We start from the raw sequence: 20,916 nt of genomic DNA, 5'->3' as shown, positions 1-20,916 counted from the left end.
AAAGACTTTATATATTCATGTTCATTTAAGAAAATACTAGTAGTAATGTATTGTTTTTAAGTATACAGCTAATATGTTTGGAGCTATTTAAAATTTCACTATTGCTGTAGACAAGCATCTACATAAAACTGTTAAATTGATTGTTGTTTTATATTAAAGAACTTTTATAATACTTATTTTAATTGTTATAATATTTTATAAATTTTAAGGAATACGACAAAAAAGATATTGTAGGTATTGAAGGGGGGGTCTATGGGAGGAGTGGTGGTACAAAAGGGGAACAAGAATGTGATTCAATTCTATTTAATTAAAATATGTTTTTAAATGTTAACAAGTTCAGATAAATTGAAATCATGTAACTTTTCTCATCATAATGCAATAAAAGTTTGAAAAAAAAGAATTGTGGCCTTTTTAGGACAGAACTTCCGGATCTGATTGTAATGAGGATGCAGGCTGTTTTCCCTTCTTATCCTTTGGAGTTTGCCAGGTGAATACTTTCAGAAAAACAAAAAAACAACAAGACTACCATGACAATGTAAAAATGTACAAATACTTCTAAATCTCTATTTGGCATACACACATTGGCTCAGCTGCCAGCTGCTGCCAGTCTACTTAACTCCTGGATCTCTCACTGATGAAGAATAATGGGGCAGGGAAAGGACCTGGAATGCCTGGGCATTATCAGGAGAGATGGTAAAGTAAGGGATGGCATGGTCACTTTCCTATCACAGACTGCCTATTGTTACCCTGTATGAGCCTCCTGACTAACAAAGGAATACTTTTAGTATCAGGGATTTGAACTCCAGGGTTCAGTGTATGGCTCCGAATGGTTGTTGGGGCTATGAATGGTTGTTAGGGTGAAGGCACATAACCACATCTCTGTATTAGCTACCTCTTAAGGCTTGTAAATAGAATTCAACAATTGCCAAATGATTAGCCAATTTTCAGGGCAAATGGGATTTTTACAATTTACAGTTGTAGATGCAAGCATATGACATCAACAGAAAGTTTATATGCATCTAGCTCTTATTCTGAACTATCTAAAGCAAAAAGATTACAAACAAGTAACCCACTAAACACACTCTTTCCCTCTGTGTGTGTGTGTGTGTGTTGGCCCCTACTCATGAGGCACATGGGATAACTCTTTGTGAAAGTGAATATATATATGCATGTATTAAATACATACACACACACATGTGTGTGTCCTTTTTTTTTTTTTTTTAAAGAATAGCTTCTGTGAGGCTTGCTATATTTTGTTCTTTCAAAATCTTTCATATGTTCATAAAACTAACCTCTTTCGTTCAAAAGGAAGAATTTCCCCTTAGAATTTCTAACTTACTTGCTGAGTTAGTTAAAAGTCCCCCACAAAGGCATAGTCAAAAATGTACCACAGTACAAGCTTCTCCAAAGAAATGATGGGTACCAAAGGCCAGAGCAGGGGCCGCAGACTCAAAGGCTTCCTGGAAAGAACTGACCTCAAGGAGGTGTCTGTTCTTGACCTTGCAGAGTACAAAGTTTCCAGCACCAATTGTGGCATGCAATAGGAACTGACGGGGGTGGGGGGGAGAATCAGCCCCCTCACTCATGCAAATAATGTAATACATCTAGAGCGTTGCTTCTCAACCTTGGCTGCACTTTAGAGTCGCCAAGAGAGCTTTTAAAAAATACTTACACCAGGTCCTGTCCCAGAACAATTAAATGGGAATTTCTAGCAGGGTAGGAAGGGGTCTTGAGAGCTGTAGTTTTAAAGGCTCCCCAGGTGGCTCTAATGGGCAATGAGGGTTGAGAGTCATTGATGAAGATCATATGCAGAAAGATACAAATCACAGCAGACTGAAAAAAAATGTATCGTTGCATCTGACAAGTCATTTTTTATGTCCTGGAATCTACCTTGCGTGCTAGGAATGAGACTGCCTGGTTCTGAGCTATATGCCTATGACACAGGCCCTTCTGTGCAGCACTCTCTAGTGCTTAAGTCTCCCACCTACCCACTATTCTTCCAGATCTGGAATAGATTTGGATTTAAAAAGGGTATGATTATGTGCTTATGTCTTGATAGTTCACTACTTTTGAGGACTGCTAAAAATATCTCTATGAAAAAAGCATCTCAGTGCTATTATGTCAAGAGCTATAACTTAGAGTCACAACATAGACAACAATCCTTCTTGACATAATGTACGATTACAAATGTACCTGACAGCTGTCCTTCACGTACTAACAGCTTATATTTCTTTTGTTTTTCTTTTTGTTTTGTTTTTATTTTGGGAGGGGGACAGTGTTTCTCTGTATAGCCCCAGCTGTCCTGGAACTCACTCTGTAGACCAGGCTGGCCTCGAACTCAGAAATCCGCCTGCCTTTGCCTCCCAAGTGCTGGGATTAAAGGTGTGCACTACCACTGCCCACCTACTTACAGCTTATATTTTAACTATACTGTTTATTAGGGGAAAAATGGTTCAATTCAAAGATTTCTTCAACTCAAACAGGTTTTCCTCATGTGTTACATTAACTACTAGATGACTGGACTATACCCAGGGTTCTCAATCTTGGTGAAGAGAGTTGTGGGGGGCTTTTAGGGTATATAGCACTCCCTAAGTGAACTTTCTATGCTGCCACCTCTTGTAGTGGCAACCAAATTCTGTCTTCAGCCAATGCCAAATACCACCTTGGGGTGGAAGTTCTCTAAGAACCACTGTTTTCTCATGACCATCCTGCAATGGCCATGAGAATGAAAGAAAATCTGCAATTGATGGGGAGTGGGGGTAGAGGCATCTCTAGGAAGGCTCTGAAACCTTGGATGTGGAGGTGCCCAAGAATCAATGGGAGTGTCCTTACCAGTGACTTACAGCACTGGGGACATGGAGCCTGTAGAGGCTGCCTCCTGTGCCCAGCCAGGAATCCCAGGGGAGCAATAGGAACACTAACCTACCTACAAAAATTTTGACCCCAAACTTATCTTACCTACAAGAAATGCAGGCACAGGGGATGGAGCCAAGATTGATGGAATGGTCAACCAATAACCAGCCCAACTTGAGACTCATCGCATGGACAAGCATTAATCCCTAACACTATTAATGATATTCTGTTATGCTTGCAGAAAGGAGTCTAGTACAGTTATCCTCTGAGAGGCTCTGTGCAACAGCTGACTGAGACAGATGCAGACAACCACAGCCAGTGGATGGAACTTAGGGACGTTAACAGAAGAATAGAAAGAAGGATTGTGGTCCCTAACTGGACAGGAATGCCACAGGAAGATGAACATGGATCAATTAACCTGGACCCTGGGAGCTCTCAGAGACTTAACCACCAACCAAAGAACATAGACACAGGCTGGTCCTATGCTTCCCCAAAACTATGTAGCCGGTATGTTGCTTGGTCTTCATTTGGGTCACGAACAACTGGAGCAGAGGCTATCCCAAAAGCTGTTGCCTGTCCATGGGATATGTTCTACTAGCTGAACTGCCTTGTTTGGCCTCAGTGGGAGAGGAAGCACCTAGCCTTTCAGAGACTTGAAGTGTCAGGATGGGGAGATACCCAAGAGAGCCCCCATCTGTTCAAAGAAGGGGAGGGGAGGATGGGAGGGTGTGGTTAGGAGGAGCAATGAGTAAAGTGAATAAGTAAAAAGAAGGAGGAGAAGGAAGAAGAGGAGGAGGAAGAGGAAAGAACCACAACTGTTTTCTATTTGGCAACCACTGCTACAGACCACTAAGAACTGCAAACAAGAAAATAGGATCCTACACACATAAAATATCCCTAAAAAGATATTCTGCTAGCAGATATTTCTGTCAATTGGCTTTACTTTATAGCAGAACTAAGATTGCCTTTGGCAATCCAACCTTTTAGGTAAATATGAGTTAGCAAGGAAAGGTTTAGCATGTTCTCCCTTAGATGGGCATAATTGAATGAGAATGATCTGTGAACAGGGCTGGCCAAAATACAAAACTAGGACTTTCTTCCCCAGGGTACAACATCAATTTGGGAACTTCTAAAGAGATAAATAATTCTTTCTGGGAATACTTATCTTCACCCCATAGTCCTTGATCTAAAATGATGATATGCTGTCAACCTCCATGGTCCTTGATCTACAATGATAATATACTGCCAAACAAAGGCATGGAATTGGTAATGGAGCCTCCCAAATTCTCTCCATGGTGAAATCAAGGCAGGCAGATGCTGACAGGTTGCATAGAGGGAAATGAGCAGAGTGGCAGACGGCCTGATGAAGACAGGACACAATAAGAAATGTAAGAAGAGAAATGGCTGCCTTCCAAAAAGAAAAATGTGTCCTTCTGATGGTCATAAACACTGCTTTCTCTTAGGCTACTGTCTTTGCTTTAAAACAGGAGTTTGCAATTGATATTGAGGAGATATTACATGTTTGTACACAAAATTACAATGTTTTATGTTCCTCACTTATAAAAAAGATGACTTTGGACCATCTGAACTATAAGATGCCAAGCCACACTCTATTGTCTTTCCCAGATATGGCACATTCTGCCAATCAACCAGGGCCTAGGTGAGATGCCAGCCTCTCAAAACCATTGAGTTCAGGCGACCACCACAAATAAAGTGTAAAGTTAAAAGAGGTTAAATTAATTTGTCACCCTCTACACAATGTTAAAGGGAAAGACAGAAGCAGAGTTATATACAGAAAACCAAGCTAGGGAAAAGAAACTGTATTGATGAAGGGCATTATTAGTTGGTCATTAAATATTTCATATCTTTAGCTAAATCTGCAGGTGCATCTATTCTGCCAAAGACAAATAAAGGCAAGGGTTGTGTGGAACTTCCAAGGAGGCTTGTTAAAGTAGCTCAGTCAACTGCAATGAACCTTTGTCCTTGCAACTCCACAGAGGACAGACATCAAGGCTACTTCTGCAGCTATATTGTACTTTGAAGTATCCTTGCCAATCAATGTCAAGGACTACGTAGCAAAAATACGAGGGTCTGTATCTTGTGCACATAATTTAGCCACAAACCATTTTATTAGTTCCTGCTCCTAGATCATCAGAAAATTAAGTTTTTTATTATATCTAGGCTGCTATTATTCATTTCACTCAAAGCACCTAAACCTAATGCCCAGATTTAGCACATATGATATGAATTATTTTTGCCATGTTGGCTCTCTAATGAAGATGAACTAAAGATGAAAAGGAATGGAACTCGACTGCATGCTTAGGTGTTTTTCAAATATCTTTCAAGGAAAGGCAATCATCATCGACATGAAAAGAAGTGCTTCGCCACTTAGTAGAAGGAGAAACTGGATCTCAAGGAGATTAAATCCTAAGCCTCCAAGTCCTGAGTTGAGAGAGGCTGGACGTGCAGTTGTTTAGAGCTGCAGTCTAGGGTGTATTCATAATAGAAAATGTCCTCAAAATCACTGACTTGGTGATATTGGAAAGTACTGCACAAGGTCATGCTGAGCATAACAGAGGGAAGATAAGGCAGTGCAATGTCATGTTGTAACACTTGTAACACAAGATGTAACTCTGTTTTAAAAGAGAGAATATAGTCATCAATCAGCAAAGTTATCAGGAAGGATGGTGGCATTAGAGGATGCAACTGAGGTAAGAAGGTGTGACTAACAAATAAATGCATAGAGTGTACTTGTTTAATGCTAGGATTATAGAGTTGTGTGCCACCATACCTGACTTATACAGTGCAGGAGATAGAACCCAGGGTTTTTGTGCATGTTAGGCAAGTGCTCTACTCACTGAATTATACCCCTCCAACTATGTTTAATGGCTTCCTTATGACATACCAGATATTCAGTTTAAGTGCAGATGCAAGAAAGGCCCACAATATGATATACCAAATGTCAGAAAGTTCTGTGGACAGCAAAGAAACCCTCTAAAAAAGCAGAAAGCAGAGCTAGGCAGTGGTGGCACATGCCTTTAATCCCAACACTTGGGGGACAGAGGCAGGAGGATTTCTGAGTTCCAGGCCAGCCTGGTCTATAGAGTGAGTTCCAGGACAGCTAGAGCTACACAGAGAAACCCTGTCCCAAAAAGCCAAAATAAATAAATAAATAAATAAATAAATAAATAAATAAATAAATAAAACCAGAAAGCATCCCAATCCACAGCAGAAAATACAGATATCCTGAATACTTGGATGATCAAGGAAGAAAGTAAAGGTACTATAACTAAGACTGACTTCTCATGGTCACGTATGATGCATCTCACATATCCGGACCAAGGCTAACTGATGCTTTTTCAGATATGCGTGCCTAATCATCAGTTAAGAATATTCAAAATCGAGTCTCCCATTTCTGAAAGGTCTTCATTTTAGGAACATTATAGCATGATATAGTCATCGAGATCACACTAAAGTTAAGCAGAGGCAACAGCCTTGGAATGCCCTTTCTAACACAGACCTCCTCTAATTTGTTGTTGAAGAAAGCTTACTTACTGTGTTGGTTTGAATTAAAATGGTCCCCATAGGCTCATAGGGAGTGGCACTATTAGGAGATGTAGCCTTATTGGAGTGGGTGTGGCCTTACTGCAGAAAGTGTGTTAATTGGGAAGGGCTTTAAGGTTTCAAGAGCAGAAGTCTAGCCTAGTGGCTCACTGTCTCTTCCTGATGACATTGGATCTAGATGTAGAATTCTCAGCTACCTCTCCAGCACTAGGTCTACCTATATGCCACTATGCATCCCATCATGAAGGTAATAGACTAAACCTCTGAACTGTCTATTCACACCAAAAACCTCTAAGATACTTATTATCAAGAAATTCCATACAAACATTTAGAAGCACAGGCTACATTCAAAGGCTACATTGAAGGAACTAAGCCAAAAGATAGAATACCAGGCAACTGGGGGAAAAATTATGTGGTAGATGATCTTGTGATGGGCAATGTGTTCAAATATTTTATGGTTGCTGATGATCTCTAACACTTAGAAATGGGGGGGGGGTGCAAAGATAGATATTAGACACGTAAAAACAGCAGTGGAAGGCTACATTTAGAGATAATTTTTGAAGTCCATATACATGATGAGAATGTAGGGGGTGGGGGAAGGATAACACCTTGGTGAACACTTTCTCTTTTTTCTTTCTTTCTCTTTCTTTTATTTCTTTCCTTCTCTCTCTCTTTTTTCATGTTTGTTTGTTTGTCTGTTTGAGACAGTGTTTCTTGCTGTAATAGCCCTGGCTGTCCTGGACTTGCTCTGTAGACCAGTCTGGCCTCAAACTCAAACAGATCCACCTTCTTCTGCCTCCTGAGTACTGGGATCAAAGATATGCATTACGATATCCAGCAGCTAACAGTTTACTATCCAAAAACACACAGGCGAGGAAGGGTAACTTGTAAGCCTTTCACTGGACAAAGCCAGAAGAACAAGGATTTGTGAAAGAACTTAAAAGCCTGATTGTACTTCCTAGAGCCTGTCAAGTTGAGGGCTGGGTGGAGAACTACAGTGTTCTGAGACAGAAAAAGAGCCTTGGTACTTTTGGGGCATGGTCACCTCAGCTTGCAAGTCTCTTCACTCTCTTCAAATTAAACCAGGAACATGCAGTTCTTAAAACATCCAATATGCGGAATGCCATGGAAACCATAAAATTAGCAGTGAGCAAATGTTCTGTGCACCTACCAGTCGGTACAGCTCAGTGATGCTGATGTCCTCTGGGTCTACCATGGCATACTCCTTCCTAGGCACCAGGTCTAGTCCCAGTTGTCTAGAAAACAAATTTTAAACATTTGGGAGAAAAGTCACATTTATGGACAGTAATACAAACGTCTTCACTAGTATCTGAGACTATGATCAAATCTGACCAGTCACACTTCTTTTTCCCCATTTGTGTCTACCATAACTTGTTTCTGTAGTTGGGGAAGACATAGAACAAGGTTGGGCAAAACTGGGAAAATCATGATGGGGTTTTTTACTATCAATGGAATAATCCTGCCATTTGTTACTAGGCAGAGGAGTCATCAATAACCCACAAACCAGCAACAGAGAAGCCCTTCTAAATGGGAGTGCTCCACAAACTAGTCATCATCTGGTTCTAGAAAAAGGAAGTAACAAGAGTGAAGTCTGGCTTTAGGGTTTGATCTAGTCTAACCTTAGCTGAAACGTCCCATGTCAAGCCCTGAGAACAATGTATGTTTCTCGTTCATAAGAGCGTCTGGGCTAAGACAGTAGAAACAGCAAACACTGAGTTCAGGCAGTACAACTTAGGCCTGTCCATAGTGGTAAAATGGTTTTGTGTCAAGTGCTGCTGTGGCCAGTATGTGATTCACTGTGTTGAGATTGACATTCTATCAACTGCATGGGTTATTGGTATGGTGCTCAATTTAGTATGTCTTACCATGGACAGCAGAATGTGAGTGTAACCCATTTTTCCCACAAGTTTCCCTCCCCCTAGTAATATTGATAGCATACTCCTCCCTGGGTAAACCAATGTGAAACACTGATACCAATGCCACATGAGTCCCTTTACCTCCTTTAAGCATTGGTGGTCTCCTCAAAAGGGTCCCCACTGCCTTTGTCTACTGTACTGCCTTCTTTTTCAGACCCTTGTTCTCATGCTTAGTTCACTGAGAACAGCTTACTCTGAGACCCTCCTATAGCATCACTTTCTAGGAAGCCTTCCAGCATTGCAATTTCGAATGACAGAAGCACAGCTTTCTTAACTTTTGTATTTGCAGTAACAGAGAATCCTGAAATTCTGTGCTTCCCTCAAAATCTCATAAAGGCCTCATCATTAAAGTTGCTAGTTCAGCACCTACTTCAAGCCAAGCACTACCCAGGAACCGCTGAAAAATACTAGCTCTTAAATAATGGAAGGCTGTTACTAAACACCAAATTCTTTCCTTACTTTCTTAACCTATGTTCAGATATTCAAAGAAATTGCACATTGACTGTTTTAGTTGATTACTGAGATAACAAAAAGCGCAACTGTCTATGATCAAAACCTGCAGGGTCAGTTCCTAGTCTCCACCCCCTCCCTGCAGATAGTGAACTAGGTAGTGAGATATCATTTGACACCTGGTTTACCTTGCTGATGAATTATTATCTAGCACAGGATATGGAATATACGATCACATAAGAATCTTAGCATCCACCCTGTCCAAGTTTCTTCTAAAAGAAGGTGCCCAAGCCTCACTCTCTCCTGGGAGAGGTGAGGGTAGAGGGTATTCATGTGACCATCTTCTCTTGATGATGGATATCTGGCTAGGTCTCATGTGGGCACTTGATATCTGTGGAAGCAATCCCCAGCTAGCCAGCAGTCTCAAAAGGCTAGTAGAAAACAAACATTCAACTCAAACAGGACTTATCTGCTTACCTACTGGTTGTCATTGGTATTCTTTCTCTGGGATGGTGAACCTGAGAATTTAGATCCACTCTAATAACATCAGAAAGAAAAGATCTGGGAAGGGCCAAGCACCTCCAGCACCACAAAAGTGAGTCAAGATGAACCCCGGCTGTGAGCTTCGGGGGGGGGGGGGGGGGGGGGGGGGGGGGGGGGGGGGGGGGGAGGGCAGCTTCCTGAACTTCTATTGAAAGAAATAGTGTTCAAAGCTTCTGCTCTGAGTGGCCTGAGTTACCAGTTGCTGCTAGCTTCTTCAAGTCATAAATGTGTAAAGAGCATCTTACCTGTTGCTATTTACCTGTTGCTATTTATTGTTGTCGGTTAACAAGCCACTGTTTGACTAGAATCAGAATAGTGCTTTAATAAGAATATGAAAAAAATAGGCAAGGCTTAGAGAAAACAGATGGAGCAAGAATATATGGGAAGACAGGAGCTGGGCAGAAAGGGACAAATTTTATATTAGCCCAGCCACTAAAATAATCTGTGACACCAAAAAAGTAAGGATGAAGCTCTTAGCTTTTTCATGTACTCTCAACAGGAATTCAGAGACCATCAAGGGCTCAATGGGTGACAGAAGTCTGTATCATCACTTTAATTCGGCCTGGGAATTTCAGGAGAGAATTATTTTTTTTTACTGATTCTGTTAGAGAACAAGATGTATCATTTCCTACTTTATCTAAGCTCCCCAAATCCAGAGGACGCCTCTCCACTGTTCTTCAGTAGTCTGATATGCAATTTGACACTGAACACATTCTCAATTTATGTTCGATAAGAGATTTATGTGCTAAGAGATCACTTTCCAGGACAATATGACCTCATTTAATAAGCAAAGGAATTATCTTAATTTGCTTTTTACTTAGCAATTTTTAATGAGGGAACGGATTTATCCTTAAAGGAATACGGCAAATCTATAATTTCTATGCTATAAATTATTTTTAAGTAAAATGTCAATAAAATTTAAAGAAAATGAAACAAGAGCTTTGGAAAATTCATGAACTCAAGGATGGTTTAAATTGTGCTGCTGATACATCATTTTTTTTTCTTTTAACCAACTTACCTTAACGTAGCCACAGAATGGCACAGAGCATAAGCTAGAACTAGTGTATGTCAAAAAGAGCCTCAGTACAGCCCTGATGCACAATTTTCTTCCACTTCCCCATTCTTCTGTTTTCCTTCTTCAAACTGAAAAGGGTTGTTTTGTTGTTGTCTGTTTCTTTGTTATTTTTGTCTATTCCATGTTTCCTTGTTATTTTTGATCATCTAATTTGATCCAATATCCCTATTAACAAGCTAGTCCTCATTTAAGTGATGACTGGCATAGAGACCAACTATAATTAGGTTAAAAGTCAAAGGCTTTTAAAAATAAGAATAAAGACCAACTGATCTGGGCATGGTCTCACACACCTTTAATCCCAGCATTTGGAAGGCAGAGGCAAGAGGATCTCTGAGTTTAAGGCCAGCCTGGTCTACAGAGTGTGTCTAGGACAAAACAGGCTACATAGAGAAACTTTCAAGGGGGAAAAATAAAAACAAAGGAAATAAAAAAAAAATGAACGAAGCACACAAAAGAATAAGGAGCATATGCAGTCAGGCCCTGACAGCCGTGAGAGCTGTCTCTCTCAGGAGTGCTGCATGCACAAAGGAGAAACCCAACCAAATGCTGCAAATCTGTCCCAAGCAGTAGGTGCAATGTGTTCTCCATCTAACAGTCCTGGAGCCAAAAGAGTCCTCGTGCTTCTAGGTCAATTCATTCATGACAGAGAATCTCTATGGGTGTGATAGCCCAGGGAGTAAATGTACTTGTCTCCAATCCTGAGGCCCTGAGTTCAATCTCTAGGATGTACATGGTAGAAGGAAAGAACCAACTCCTGCAAGTTGGCTTCTAATCCGCACGTGCAAACACACAAAGAAAAGAAAAAAAATCATAGAATCCCTAGTTCAATGTTCCTCCTGCCATTACATGCCTGCTCTCTTGCTTTTATTTCTCACAGGAATGACTCTTCTAGGAATATTTAAGTTGCGTATTTTACTGTCTGTAAAAAGCTGAGTGGCATACCATATTCAATACATATCATAAGTACTGTGGGTGACAGGAGGGTTAAAATCTGGGAGTGGGTTTATATAGTCACTTAACATATTTGGCAAAAATTAAGTGTGGCTTCTGAGAAAGCCACTTCCTATATTCAGGGGAAGTAACTTTCTCCTTCCAGATTGGCCTCTCCAGATCCAGAAAGAGGTGAGTTAGTCATGGCTTCCTTCCTGGTATTTTCTCTTCTTATGCCCCATATTCCTTCTCATTCCCCAGGCGCTCCTGACATCCTGTAACTGAGATCCACTAAAGGTCAACTAGCAAACGGGAACTTGAGAAAATGAAAGGGAAGGGTGTGGCGAGCATGGCCGAAGCCGGCTTACTCTAGTTTGCCACCCCCATATCGATATTCATACTTAGTAGAGTACCAGGTTTGGGTGGACTTTCCAGTATCTAGACTTACTACTTAAGTGCTTGGCTGATATTTTAAATAAGTCCCTCACATTTTTATTTAAGAGTAGATCTCAGTCACTGGCAGCCTTTACTTGAGTCCCACTAAGCAGCTCTTCAAAGTGGCCATTATGCCTGCACAGGATGTCTCAGAGCTGCACACTTGTCGTATGACATTTAACAGAGACTGGTAAGATCAGTATTTCCCTCTGGGTTACACTATGATATAGAGGAGTTCTCCAATAAAAGCAAATACATACATCAAACCTAATGACTACAGAAGAAGAAGAAACATTTTAGTCAGAAAACATACCTAATCAATAATCTCTGTGATTATTACATTTCTTGTGACTTTCTATATGCTGTTATATTACAGGGTATTAGAAAGAAAAAAGAACAAAGATGGCAGTGCTCACTAGAGCCATGGTGTGGCTCTTTGGCTCGAGTCCTCCCAACGGACTCAGCACATCCTAGCTTAACTGGGATCACTTCTATGCGCCTTCCAGCACCTTGTCATTGTCAGTACGTACTCATTTCCCCAATCCAGTCGGGCAGTAATGTGGCGCTTCACATCCTTCATCCTGTCATGGGTGAGATGGCCGACTAGCACCTGCCGCCGCAGATCGAGTATTTCATTCATGATGTGCCACAGACGATGGAAGAGATCCCCTTCATTTCTCTAAGGCATATGGAAGCACAGAGATTTGGCAGTCAGTCCTCTTGCTTGAATGGAAGGTAACTAAAAGAGGGTGGGAGACCAAGTGCTTACCACAGAGTAGAGGGCTTCTCCACCAGTAAAGCTTTCCCATTTCCTTGTCCTCAGAGGGACTTGCAGTTCTGTTTTCTCACCCAAGTCCCACAATACCGCTCTCCTGTCCAAACCAACATGATGTCTCAACTGACAGATGCTACATTTCTTACTCTCACTGTGCTAAGCCTAGGTTTGGCCTAGTCTCTGCTTTAGTACACAGTGAGGCTTTCCTCTCCCAGATATTTTTCTTTAGCTTTATTATACTTTATGGTGTGGCCTGACTTCTACTTGTCAAGCAGTTTTCCCCGACTATTAGTGCTCCTGCTTTGTTTTTGTTTTTGTTTTTGTCTGAGCCATGGCAGCATGCAAGTAAAATGAATGCCATAGAAACATCGGCACCCACTTATTTCTTGAATGTTGGTCCTAAATCTTCATCAAGTTGAATTTGCACACAAAGGGAGCTTCCAGACTCAAACATCGATCACTGTTTACTGCAATTATCTGATTAGTACTCAGACTCATTAAAAAACAGGTGCTTTTTAATTTAATCAAAGAGATAATATAGCTTCAATATATCTTTGTCAGAGCTGTTAATCAATCCCCGTGGTTTCAGAAAAGGAAGACGCGTAAAACCTTGGGTTCAAATCTAGATCTTGCTCCTGAGGATGAGTTCAGTCATCAGTGAAACTGGGCAGTGCTGTTTTTCTTCAAAGATATTTTATGGGTTTGTGACCACATGTGTAACAACGGCACAGATGATTGTCACCCGACTTCCATCTATGTCACTTCTAGTGTAAAACACTCTAGCAATTCACTAATTTCTGTGTTTTCTTAACTGTAAAGAACACCACAGTACCCAGCACAGAGAGTTACTGTGAAGACCCAGGAATTCGTATGCAGACAGTGAAGAAAAATGGCCATGTTCCTAGTACTATTATGATCCTGCACAGTTCATAATAAGCTCTGAAAAAAATATCATTTCTTTACCAACAATGAAAAATATACATCTTCCCACAGAGATACTGGGTAATTATCTACCCCAAATCTTTCTTAGCCACAAAATATACTTCTACTTTTTACAGAAATTATTAATAGTCTAAATCTGTGGCTCTCAAACTTCCTAATGCTATTTAATATATATTCCTTATGTTTTGGTGACCCCCCCAAAATAAAATTATTTTGTTGCTATTTCATAACTGCTACTGTTATGAATCATAATATAAATATCTGATATCCAGGATATCTGGTGTGTGGCCTCCAAGGGATTGAGACCCATAGGTTGAGAACCAGTGGTCTATATAAATAGTGATTCAATTTACAGACATTATTATCCACCGAAAGTTTTCTAGAGATAAGTGACAGAAAAAGTTATCAAGTTCTATGTGATAGGTAAATATATATATATACACACACATATATATGTATATATGTACATATATGTATATGTACATATATACATATATCCATCCATCCATACACACATATATATGTACATATATACATATGAAATTCAGGCCAGAGATAGATTGACTTTTGGCACAAGGGTGATGTGATCACGTTGAGCATTCTGGTTTCTGGTTTCCTGGTTACAAAATACTTTGCTTCATCATACATTTGTGTATCTGGGGCACTATCCAGACTCTAAGAGTTTTAAAGCAAAGCACACGTCCATACATACACACATATATATGTACATATATATGTATATATATATAACTTAAAATGTAGTGATTGTTGATACTAGATATTATAAGGGACCACTGGGTACTGCACAGTTCTAATAAATATGGTAGAAGCTCAGGAAGCTTTCTCCAGGAAGCCACTTCTGGATTCACTAAGGCATACATAATCTCCTTCACTCAACTTCTTACCCACTCTATTGCGCCTGCTTTCTATCACTGTCTTCTACTGCTGCGTTCTCTTTTCTCGTGTTATACACTGTCTTACAAGCCATTACAAGGGCTCTGCAACACAATATTCTTGTAATTAACTGCTCAGTGTCAGTTCCCATCCACAGCAGCTGTGCCTGAGCTCCCAGAGGTGGAAAAGAATGAACACATCGATTTATAGGTGTTATTTCTTGCACACTTCCAGAAGTGAGTTCTGTTTAGGTCATACAAATGAATACGCAGAAGGCCAAGAAACATCTGAGGATGTCTCTGGTAGGAAGGGAAATTTCACGGAGTGAAAGTAAATTCTATAAGAGAGTTATAAAAAGTCAGATCTCGTACAAAAACAGGAGAGACATAGCACCCCCACCATCACGGGGATGAAGGCAGGTGCCTGCGCAGGTTGTTTAGTAGAGCGAACTTGATGTTATACATCACCTCTACTGACAAGGGCATGCAGACATGAGAAGGAAGCAAAACCCTTCATAAGAATGCTAACTACCTAGTCAGTCCCTCCTCAAGGAAGAAGCTCTAAAAGTGGAAGGGATGCTCCAGCACACAATGGGGCCAATGTGCTCTTCTCCTTTAAGAAAAGGAGCTGGGCATTGTGGCCCTTGCTTTTCTTAAGAGCTCCAGGAGGGCAAAGCAGGAGGAGGGCCATGAGGCCATGCCAGCCTGGGCTTCAAAGTAAACACTTACCAAACACACAGGGAAACGAAGTAACACAGCAAAACAATGAAAAACACAAATAGATGACCTGGTCATATAAGCATATTTTGTAAGAAATGAATTTGAAAAAAATGGATAGTTATGAAGCATACTAAAAATTATTTAAAAACTCTATTCAGTTTAGCATTAAATGAAACAATACTAAACAACCGAATTAAAACCCTACCTAGAAATTCCCACAGTATATTGTACAGGCAGCCAAAAGTGAATGTTGCAGAGGTTGGATTTAGTTGAAAACAGAACAAACAGATTTTGGTGGCAGCAGAACCTAGATTTGGAGTCTGGCTTTACTACATCATGTGGGACGTGGCATAAATCATCTTGGGTAAGATTCAAGAATGAAAGTACCTGGGAGAGCCCTGGGGAAGACAGATGTAGATCATAGCTCAGGGTTGACGTCAAGACTCTTGCATGTCTCCTCATTCGTCCTGCTTACATTGCTGAACTTACTAAGGAGTATTTTAAAGGTTGATATGCACTTACCATCCTTTTATATGCTAAATATCTACATACATTACCTCATCTACTGTTTGCAGTCTACAGGACTTACTCTTCTCATCAAACACCTTTCAGTAAAAAGGTTGGTGCTTTGCTTTAAAACTCTTAGAGTCTGGATAGTGCCCCAGATACACAAATGTATGATGAAGCAAAGCATTTTGTAACCAGGAAAACAGAAACCAGAATGCTCAACATGATCACATCACCCTTGTGCCAAAAGTCAATCTATCTCTGGCCTGAATTTCATATTTGCTCCTCGAATAACTGACTATTATTCCAGTATCAGAGACGATGTTAGCTAATCAAACTCTTTCCCATTACTCAGTATAGTAGTGAAAGATATTGGTAGATTTTGCTATTCACAGATCGTCAAAGCAACCAAGGATGTCCCTAGACTGTATACTCATAACCTCAATAGTAAGTAGAAGTAACTAAACAAGACAAAATCAACTTTGGTATACGCTAGCGGTCGTATCAAATAAAAAATGGGGATACCCTTGTTCAGCTACAAAAGGACATGGATATGTACACTTGCACACCCACGCATACACACAAACACACATACACACACAGAGTTATAATACTAGCATGTTGAGTATTTTAAAGATGGAAATAGTTTACAACATTACATTTAATGAAATAATACTTGGATTTTATGATCTTTCTAATTAAAAACAACAAGAAGACAAACACACGAGCACACAAACCTAACAGCTACATCTGCATTTCAATGTCTGTCTCAGTACAGGCCTCTGGAGGTGCACAATCTGACTGTTTATCAAGACCACACCTCAGCCACACATCTAAGATCTAAAAGCATCCTGTGGATTTTCCCAGCAAGCTTGTAAGCAGTCAACTTCAACAGAGTAGGGGCAGACACCTCCAGAATTAGCAATGTACTTAGTTATAGTAAGTCAATTAATACAAGCATAGCTCTGACCCATTCCTTTTTTCACAAAATTGCCTTTCTTTCCTTGCTATATTTAGAATATAGACTCCTGACACTAGCTATCAATTTCTTTATAGAACTAAGATGTGTGGGAATATATTACTACTAAAACTGTATTAAGAATGACTTTTTTTTTTTTTGCTTTGGTTTGGTTTTTGATTTTTCAAGACAGGTTTTTGCTTTTTGTTTTTTGTTTTTCTTTTTGCCTTAGAACTAGCTCTATAGATCAGGCTGGCCTTGAACTCAACAATATCCACCTGCCTCTGTCTCCAGAGTGATGGAATGAAAGGTATGCACCACCACCACCACCCAGTAGCTTGAAATTAAAAACTTCTGGAAATCTAAAACTAGCTCCACATAAAAAGTCATATTTTGTTATATGTCAGAAAACTTATCTCTTATAGGCTTGTGGTATTGAAACGCAATGCATAAAACCCATACTCCATGGGAACAAAGAGGTTATAATATAAAACAGTCATGACTACCTAAGATCTACATTCCTGACTTTCCAAGAAGGCCCAGTGATTTATGGCAAGCTCTCATACATTAGTTGACAGTTACTCATTTTTCCTAAGATAATTATCTAAATAGAAGTCATGCTTTTTAAAAGTTACTTACAACATAGAGTTGTTTCCACATGGTTCCCCAGTCTCTTAAAGTTGATGTCATCTCTGTGATAACAGAATCTTCAGTGGGAATAACCATTTCAAATTGTCTGTGAAATTGAAGAAAACAAAGGCATATATGCAACTATCAGAGACAATACTTCCTTTGCTAATACTTAAGAAGAAGACAAATTAGGAAAGAAAACCACTTGAGGTACACAAGTCATTATGCCAAACTACGACAAGGAGCTTGTATGAGGAATACTATAGGCGAGGGGGGTACAATGCCCAAGGGACCAGTCACTTATCTGGGTCAAGACTGAATGGGGCATGGAAGAAAGAGCATCAGCATTCTGCTCCCTTGACAATGTAACCAGTGGGATACCTTTTAATCTCTCCAAACTCAACAGCTTTCATCTGTCACTAGACTACATCAAGTATGAGGTGACTTTTGCCATCCAAGGGCTATGACCAGAAGGCTCAATAGGATTAAAAGATGCTGTTCAACCATCTGGATGCAGGGAATGTGAATTTGTCACTAACCCATAACTAGAACATTTGCTAAGCATCCATTTGAGCGTACTAACTCGTCAATTTTATTATTTAGAACAGGCCAATGAAAAATAATGTGCATTTTAAATACTCTTATCATGTAGCACAGCCAGGTTTAAAATGCCATAGATAGTAGGATACACATTCTAGAAGGTTCTTCTCTGGGATAAGATAATAAACTCTTCTCATTTCTTCTTTTAAGTTCATAAACAAGAATTATTAGTCAGGTATATATGGCTATCCTAAAGAGAAGTATTTTAAGACGGTAAATGGGGGGGGGGATTGAGTTTGCCCTCTGGTCATGCATAGAAGGACCTCCTTTTTTCATCTCTAGTTGGTTTTGTCAAATCCTTTCTGGAATTGTGCAGGTTCAAGAGGTTACATGGTCATTATCATTATTGCCTCTCAGAAAAATGCAATCAGCATTATCAAAGGAGACTGTTTCCTTTATTTCAAGTTTATGTTTCCGAAGCCCAGCATCTCATATGGAAAAGGAGACAGTTTATTAAACTGCAAGGGGGATTTCTTCTTAGTATGAGACTAACAGCTCTGCAGGTCCTTTAGGATGCCATGTCCAAGTGTGTACTGCTGTTTCAGGGGAAAATCCTCATAATATAAATGCAGAAATTAAAACCTTGATTCTTCCCCTAATTGAGCTCTCTCTCCTGACTTTTCAGGTTTGCTAAAAACCTGTCCTGTGAATATTTCCTTTCCTTCTAAGGCATAGTGAAGCTGAAAATGTAAAACTGGAATTTAAAACTAGGAAGAAAATAAACAGTACTGTAAGCCTGTAGAGGATACAGTACTGTTCAAAGAGCCTACACATGACACTTCCCAAAGGCAGAATATTTACACTGCTTTGGAAGCAGCTGTTGCAATTTAAATGATGAATATTTGAATTTGGAGATTATAAAAATAATAAATTATACAAGGCCAAAGAGGGAAAAAGAAATCTCGAGGAATCCTAGCTACTTCACTCAACATTTCAAAGGTGAGGACTCAGTTGGGCAGTGGTGGCACAAACTTTTTTTTTTAATCTGAAAATATATTTTTTATTAGATATTTTCTTTCTGAATCTTGCTTTGCTGGTGTGATGGTGTGTCCAGGACTTGCTATGGTGGGAGAATTGGGTTCTGATGATGGCAAGTGACCTTGGTTTGTGTTGTTTATTTTCTTACGCTTGTCCCCCGCCCCCCACCATCTGGTTAACTCTAGTGCTACCTGCCCTTGCTAAATCTGACTGGAGCCTGTCCTTCCTGTGATCCTGGTTGTGTCAGAACTCCTCAGAGTCAAGCAGTCTTTGTGATCCTGTGATTCTGGGATCCTGTGATCCTGGGCTTGTTAGATCACCTGGAAGTGTAGCTTTCTCTGTGTGTTGTGGGACTGGCTGTGGAGCTTGTGGTGGTACACACTTTTAATCCCAGCACTAGAAGGGTAGAGACAGGGGGAATCTCTGAGTTCAAGGCCAGCCTGCTCTACAGAGCTGGTTCTAGAATAGAGAAACCCTGTTTCCAGAAACCAAAAGTAAAGAAAATAAAGTTTGGTATCAGCGAGACTTACACGGTACAGAAGCAGCTTCCCTAATTCACAAACTCCAAAGACCCAGGAAAGAACCACGGACCGGTTCAATATGTGGAAAGTTTACTTGGGATTGTCCAAACAAAATGTAAAATTTTAAACAGAAAACACCATTTAGGCAGGGCAGCTCCTTTGTATGAATTACATAAACACCTAAATTAGTGTAGAAATAATCTATCTTAGGTAAGTAGCATGAAATTATATTTTGTTCAGTTACTCCAGGATGAACTTTACATCAGTTTCCTCCTAGCAGCCAATCCATCATGGTAAAGTAAGTTTGGTGATATTAACATCCAAAAGGGATTTTTCTTAGGAAGAACAATCAGCTGGCATTCTGTGTCCTTAAACAAAGTTTTTCTCCTATACTCTTGGAACTGTGGACCTAATGTATAGTTCAGAGACAACTGCAGAAACTCTTTTTTAGAAAAGAATCCGTCTACCCTGAGGTCCCACCACTGCAAAATTCCCATGATTCGTGGTGATGCCATAGAACCTGGACGTTTTCTACTTAACCAAATTCTAGGATACATTTATACACATTTACAGTTTCTTGGGGCTCATGAACTGGGGCAGATATAAACCAGTACACCAGGAAAAAACAACAACTAAAAAATATGTGTGTGTATATATATATGGCTGAAGATTTGTCTCAACAAGTAATAGGTCTGGTTGTAATTACTAGGACGCAGGTTCTATAGCCAGCAACCACATGGTGGCTCACAGCCACTTCATACCTTCAAGTTCAGAGCATCAGATGCCCAATTCAGGTACCTGAGGCACCCAGAAGACATACAGTGCACAGACATACAGACAGACAAACACTCATACACATAAGATAAACTTTAAATGCTAAAAAATGAAGAGAAAAAGAGGGAATGTATTTATTTTAAAACTATGTCCCAAGACCCCTGGCATTGCCTTAGTTAATTGTCCGCTAGATACAACCCAGAATAACCTACGAGTCTCAAGGAGGGACTGTCAAGGTCAGGTCAGCCTGTAAATATGTCTGGGCAAGGGGGCAGGGGGGGCATTGTCTTTACTACATTAATTGATGTGAGAAAATGCAATTTAAGAGTGGAGCACTAGCAGAGCCTCTCAGGAGACAGCTATATCAGGCTCCTGTCATCCAGCACTTGCTGGTATCCACAATAGTGTCTGGGTTCGATGACTGAATATGGGAAGGATTCCCAGGTGGGACAGTCTCTGGATTGTCCTTCCTTCAGTCTCTGCTCCATACTTAGTCTCTGCAACTCTTTCCATGGGTATTTTGTTCCCCCTTCTAAGAAGGAACGAAGTATCCACACTTTGGTCTTCCTTCTTTCTTGAGTTTCTTGTGGTTTGTGGATTGTATTTTGGGTATTCTGAAATTCTGGGCTAATAGCCACTTATCAGTGAGTGCATACCATGTGTGTTCTTTTGTGTTTGGGTTACCTCACTCGGGATGATATCCTCCAGACCCATCCATTTACCTAAGAATTTCATAAATTCATTGTTTTTAATAGCTGAGGAGTACTCCATTGTGTAAACGTACCACATTTTCTGTATCCATTCTTCTGTTGAGGGACATCTGGGTTGTTT

At 40.1% G+C, this 20,916-nt stretch overlaps 1 protein-coding gene across 7 annotated transcripts in view; it reads right to left on the bottom strand.

Annotated features, from left to right (window-relative positions):
- The window catches only part of Dock4 (dedicator of cytokinesis 4), a 411,188-nt gene that overhangs the window by 196,928 nt on the left and 193,344 nt on the right, over nucleotides 1-20,916 (bottom strand). For all 7 annotated transcript variants that reach the window (XM_031357369.1, XM_031357376.1, XM_031357375.1 and 4 more), the window contains exons 5-7: nucleotides 17,222-17,318; nucleotides 12,318-12,466; nucleotides 7,589-7,673 (exon numbers count right to left, since the gene is read on the bottom strand). In XM_031357369.1, the coding sequence (XP_031213229.1) occupies nucleotides 7,589-7,673; nucleotides 12,318-12,466; nucleotides 17,222-17,318 (331 nt within the window). The remainder of the gene's footprint in view (nucleotides 1-7,588; nucleotides 7,674-12,317; nucleotides 12,467-17,221; nucleotides 17,319-20,916) is intronic.

This window comes from Mastomys coucha, unplaced genomic scaffold (assembly GCF_008632895.1).
Source record: "Mastomys coucha isolate ucsf_1 unplaced genomic scaffold, UCSF_Mcou_1 pScaffold6, whole genome shotgun sequence".
NCBI classification, from domain to species: domain Eukaryota; kingdom Metazoa; phylum Chordata; class Mammalia; order Rodentia; family Muridae; genus Mastomys; species Mastomys coucha.
This window is presented reverse-complemented; position numbering and strand designations above follow the sequence as displayed.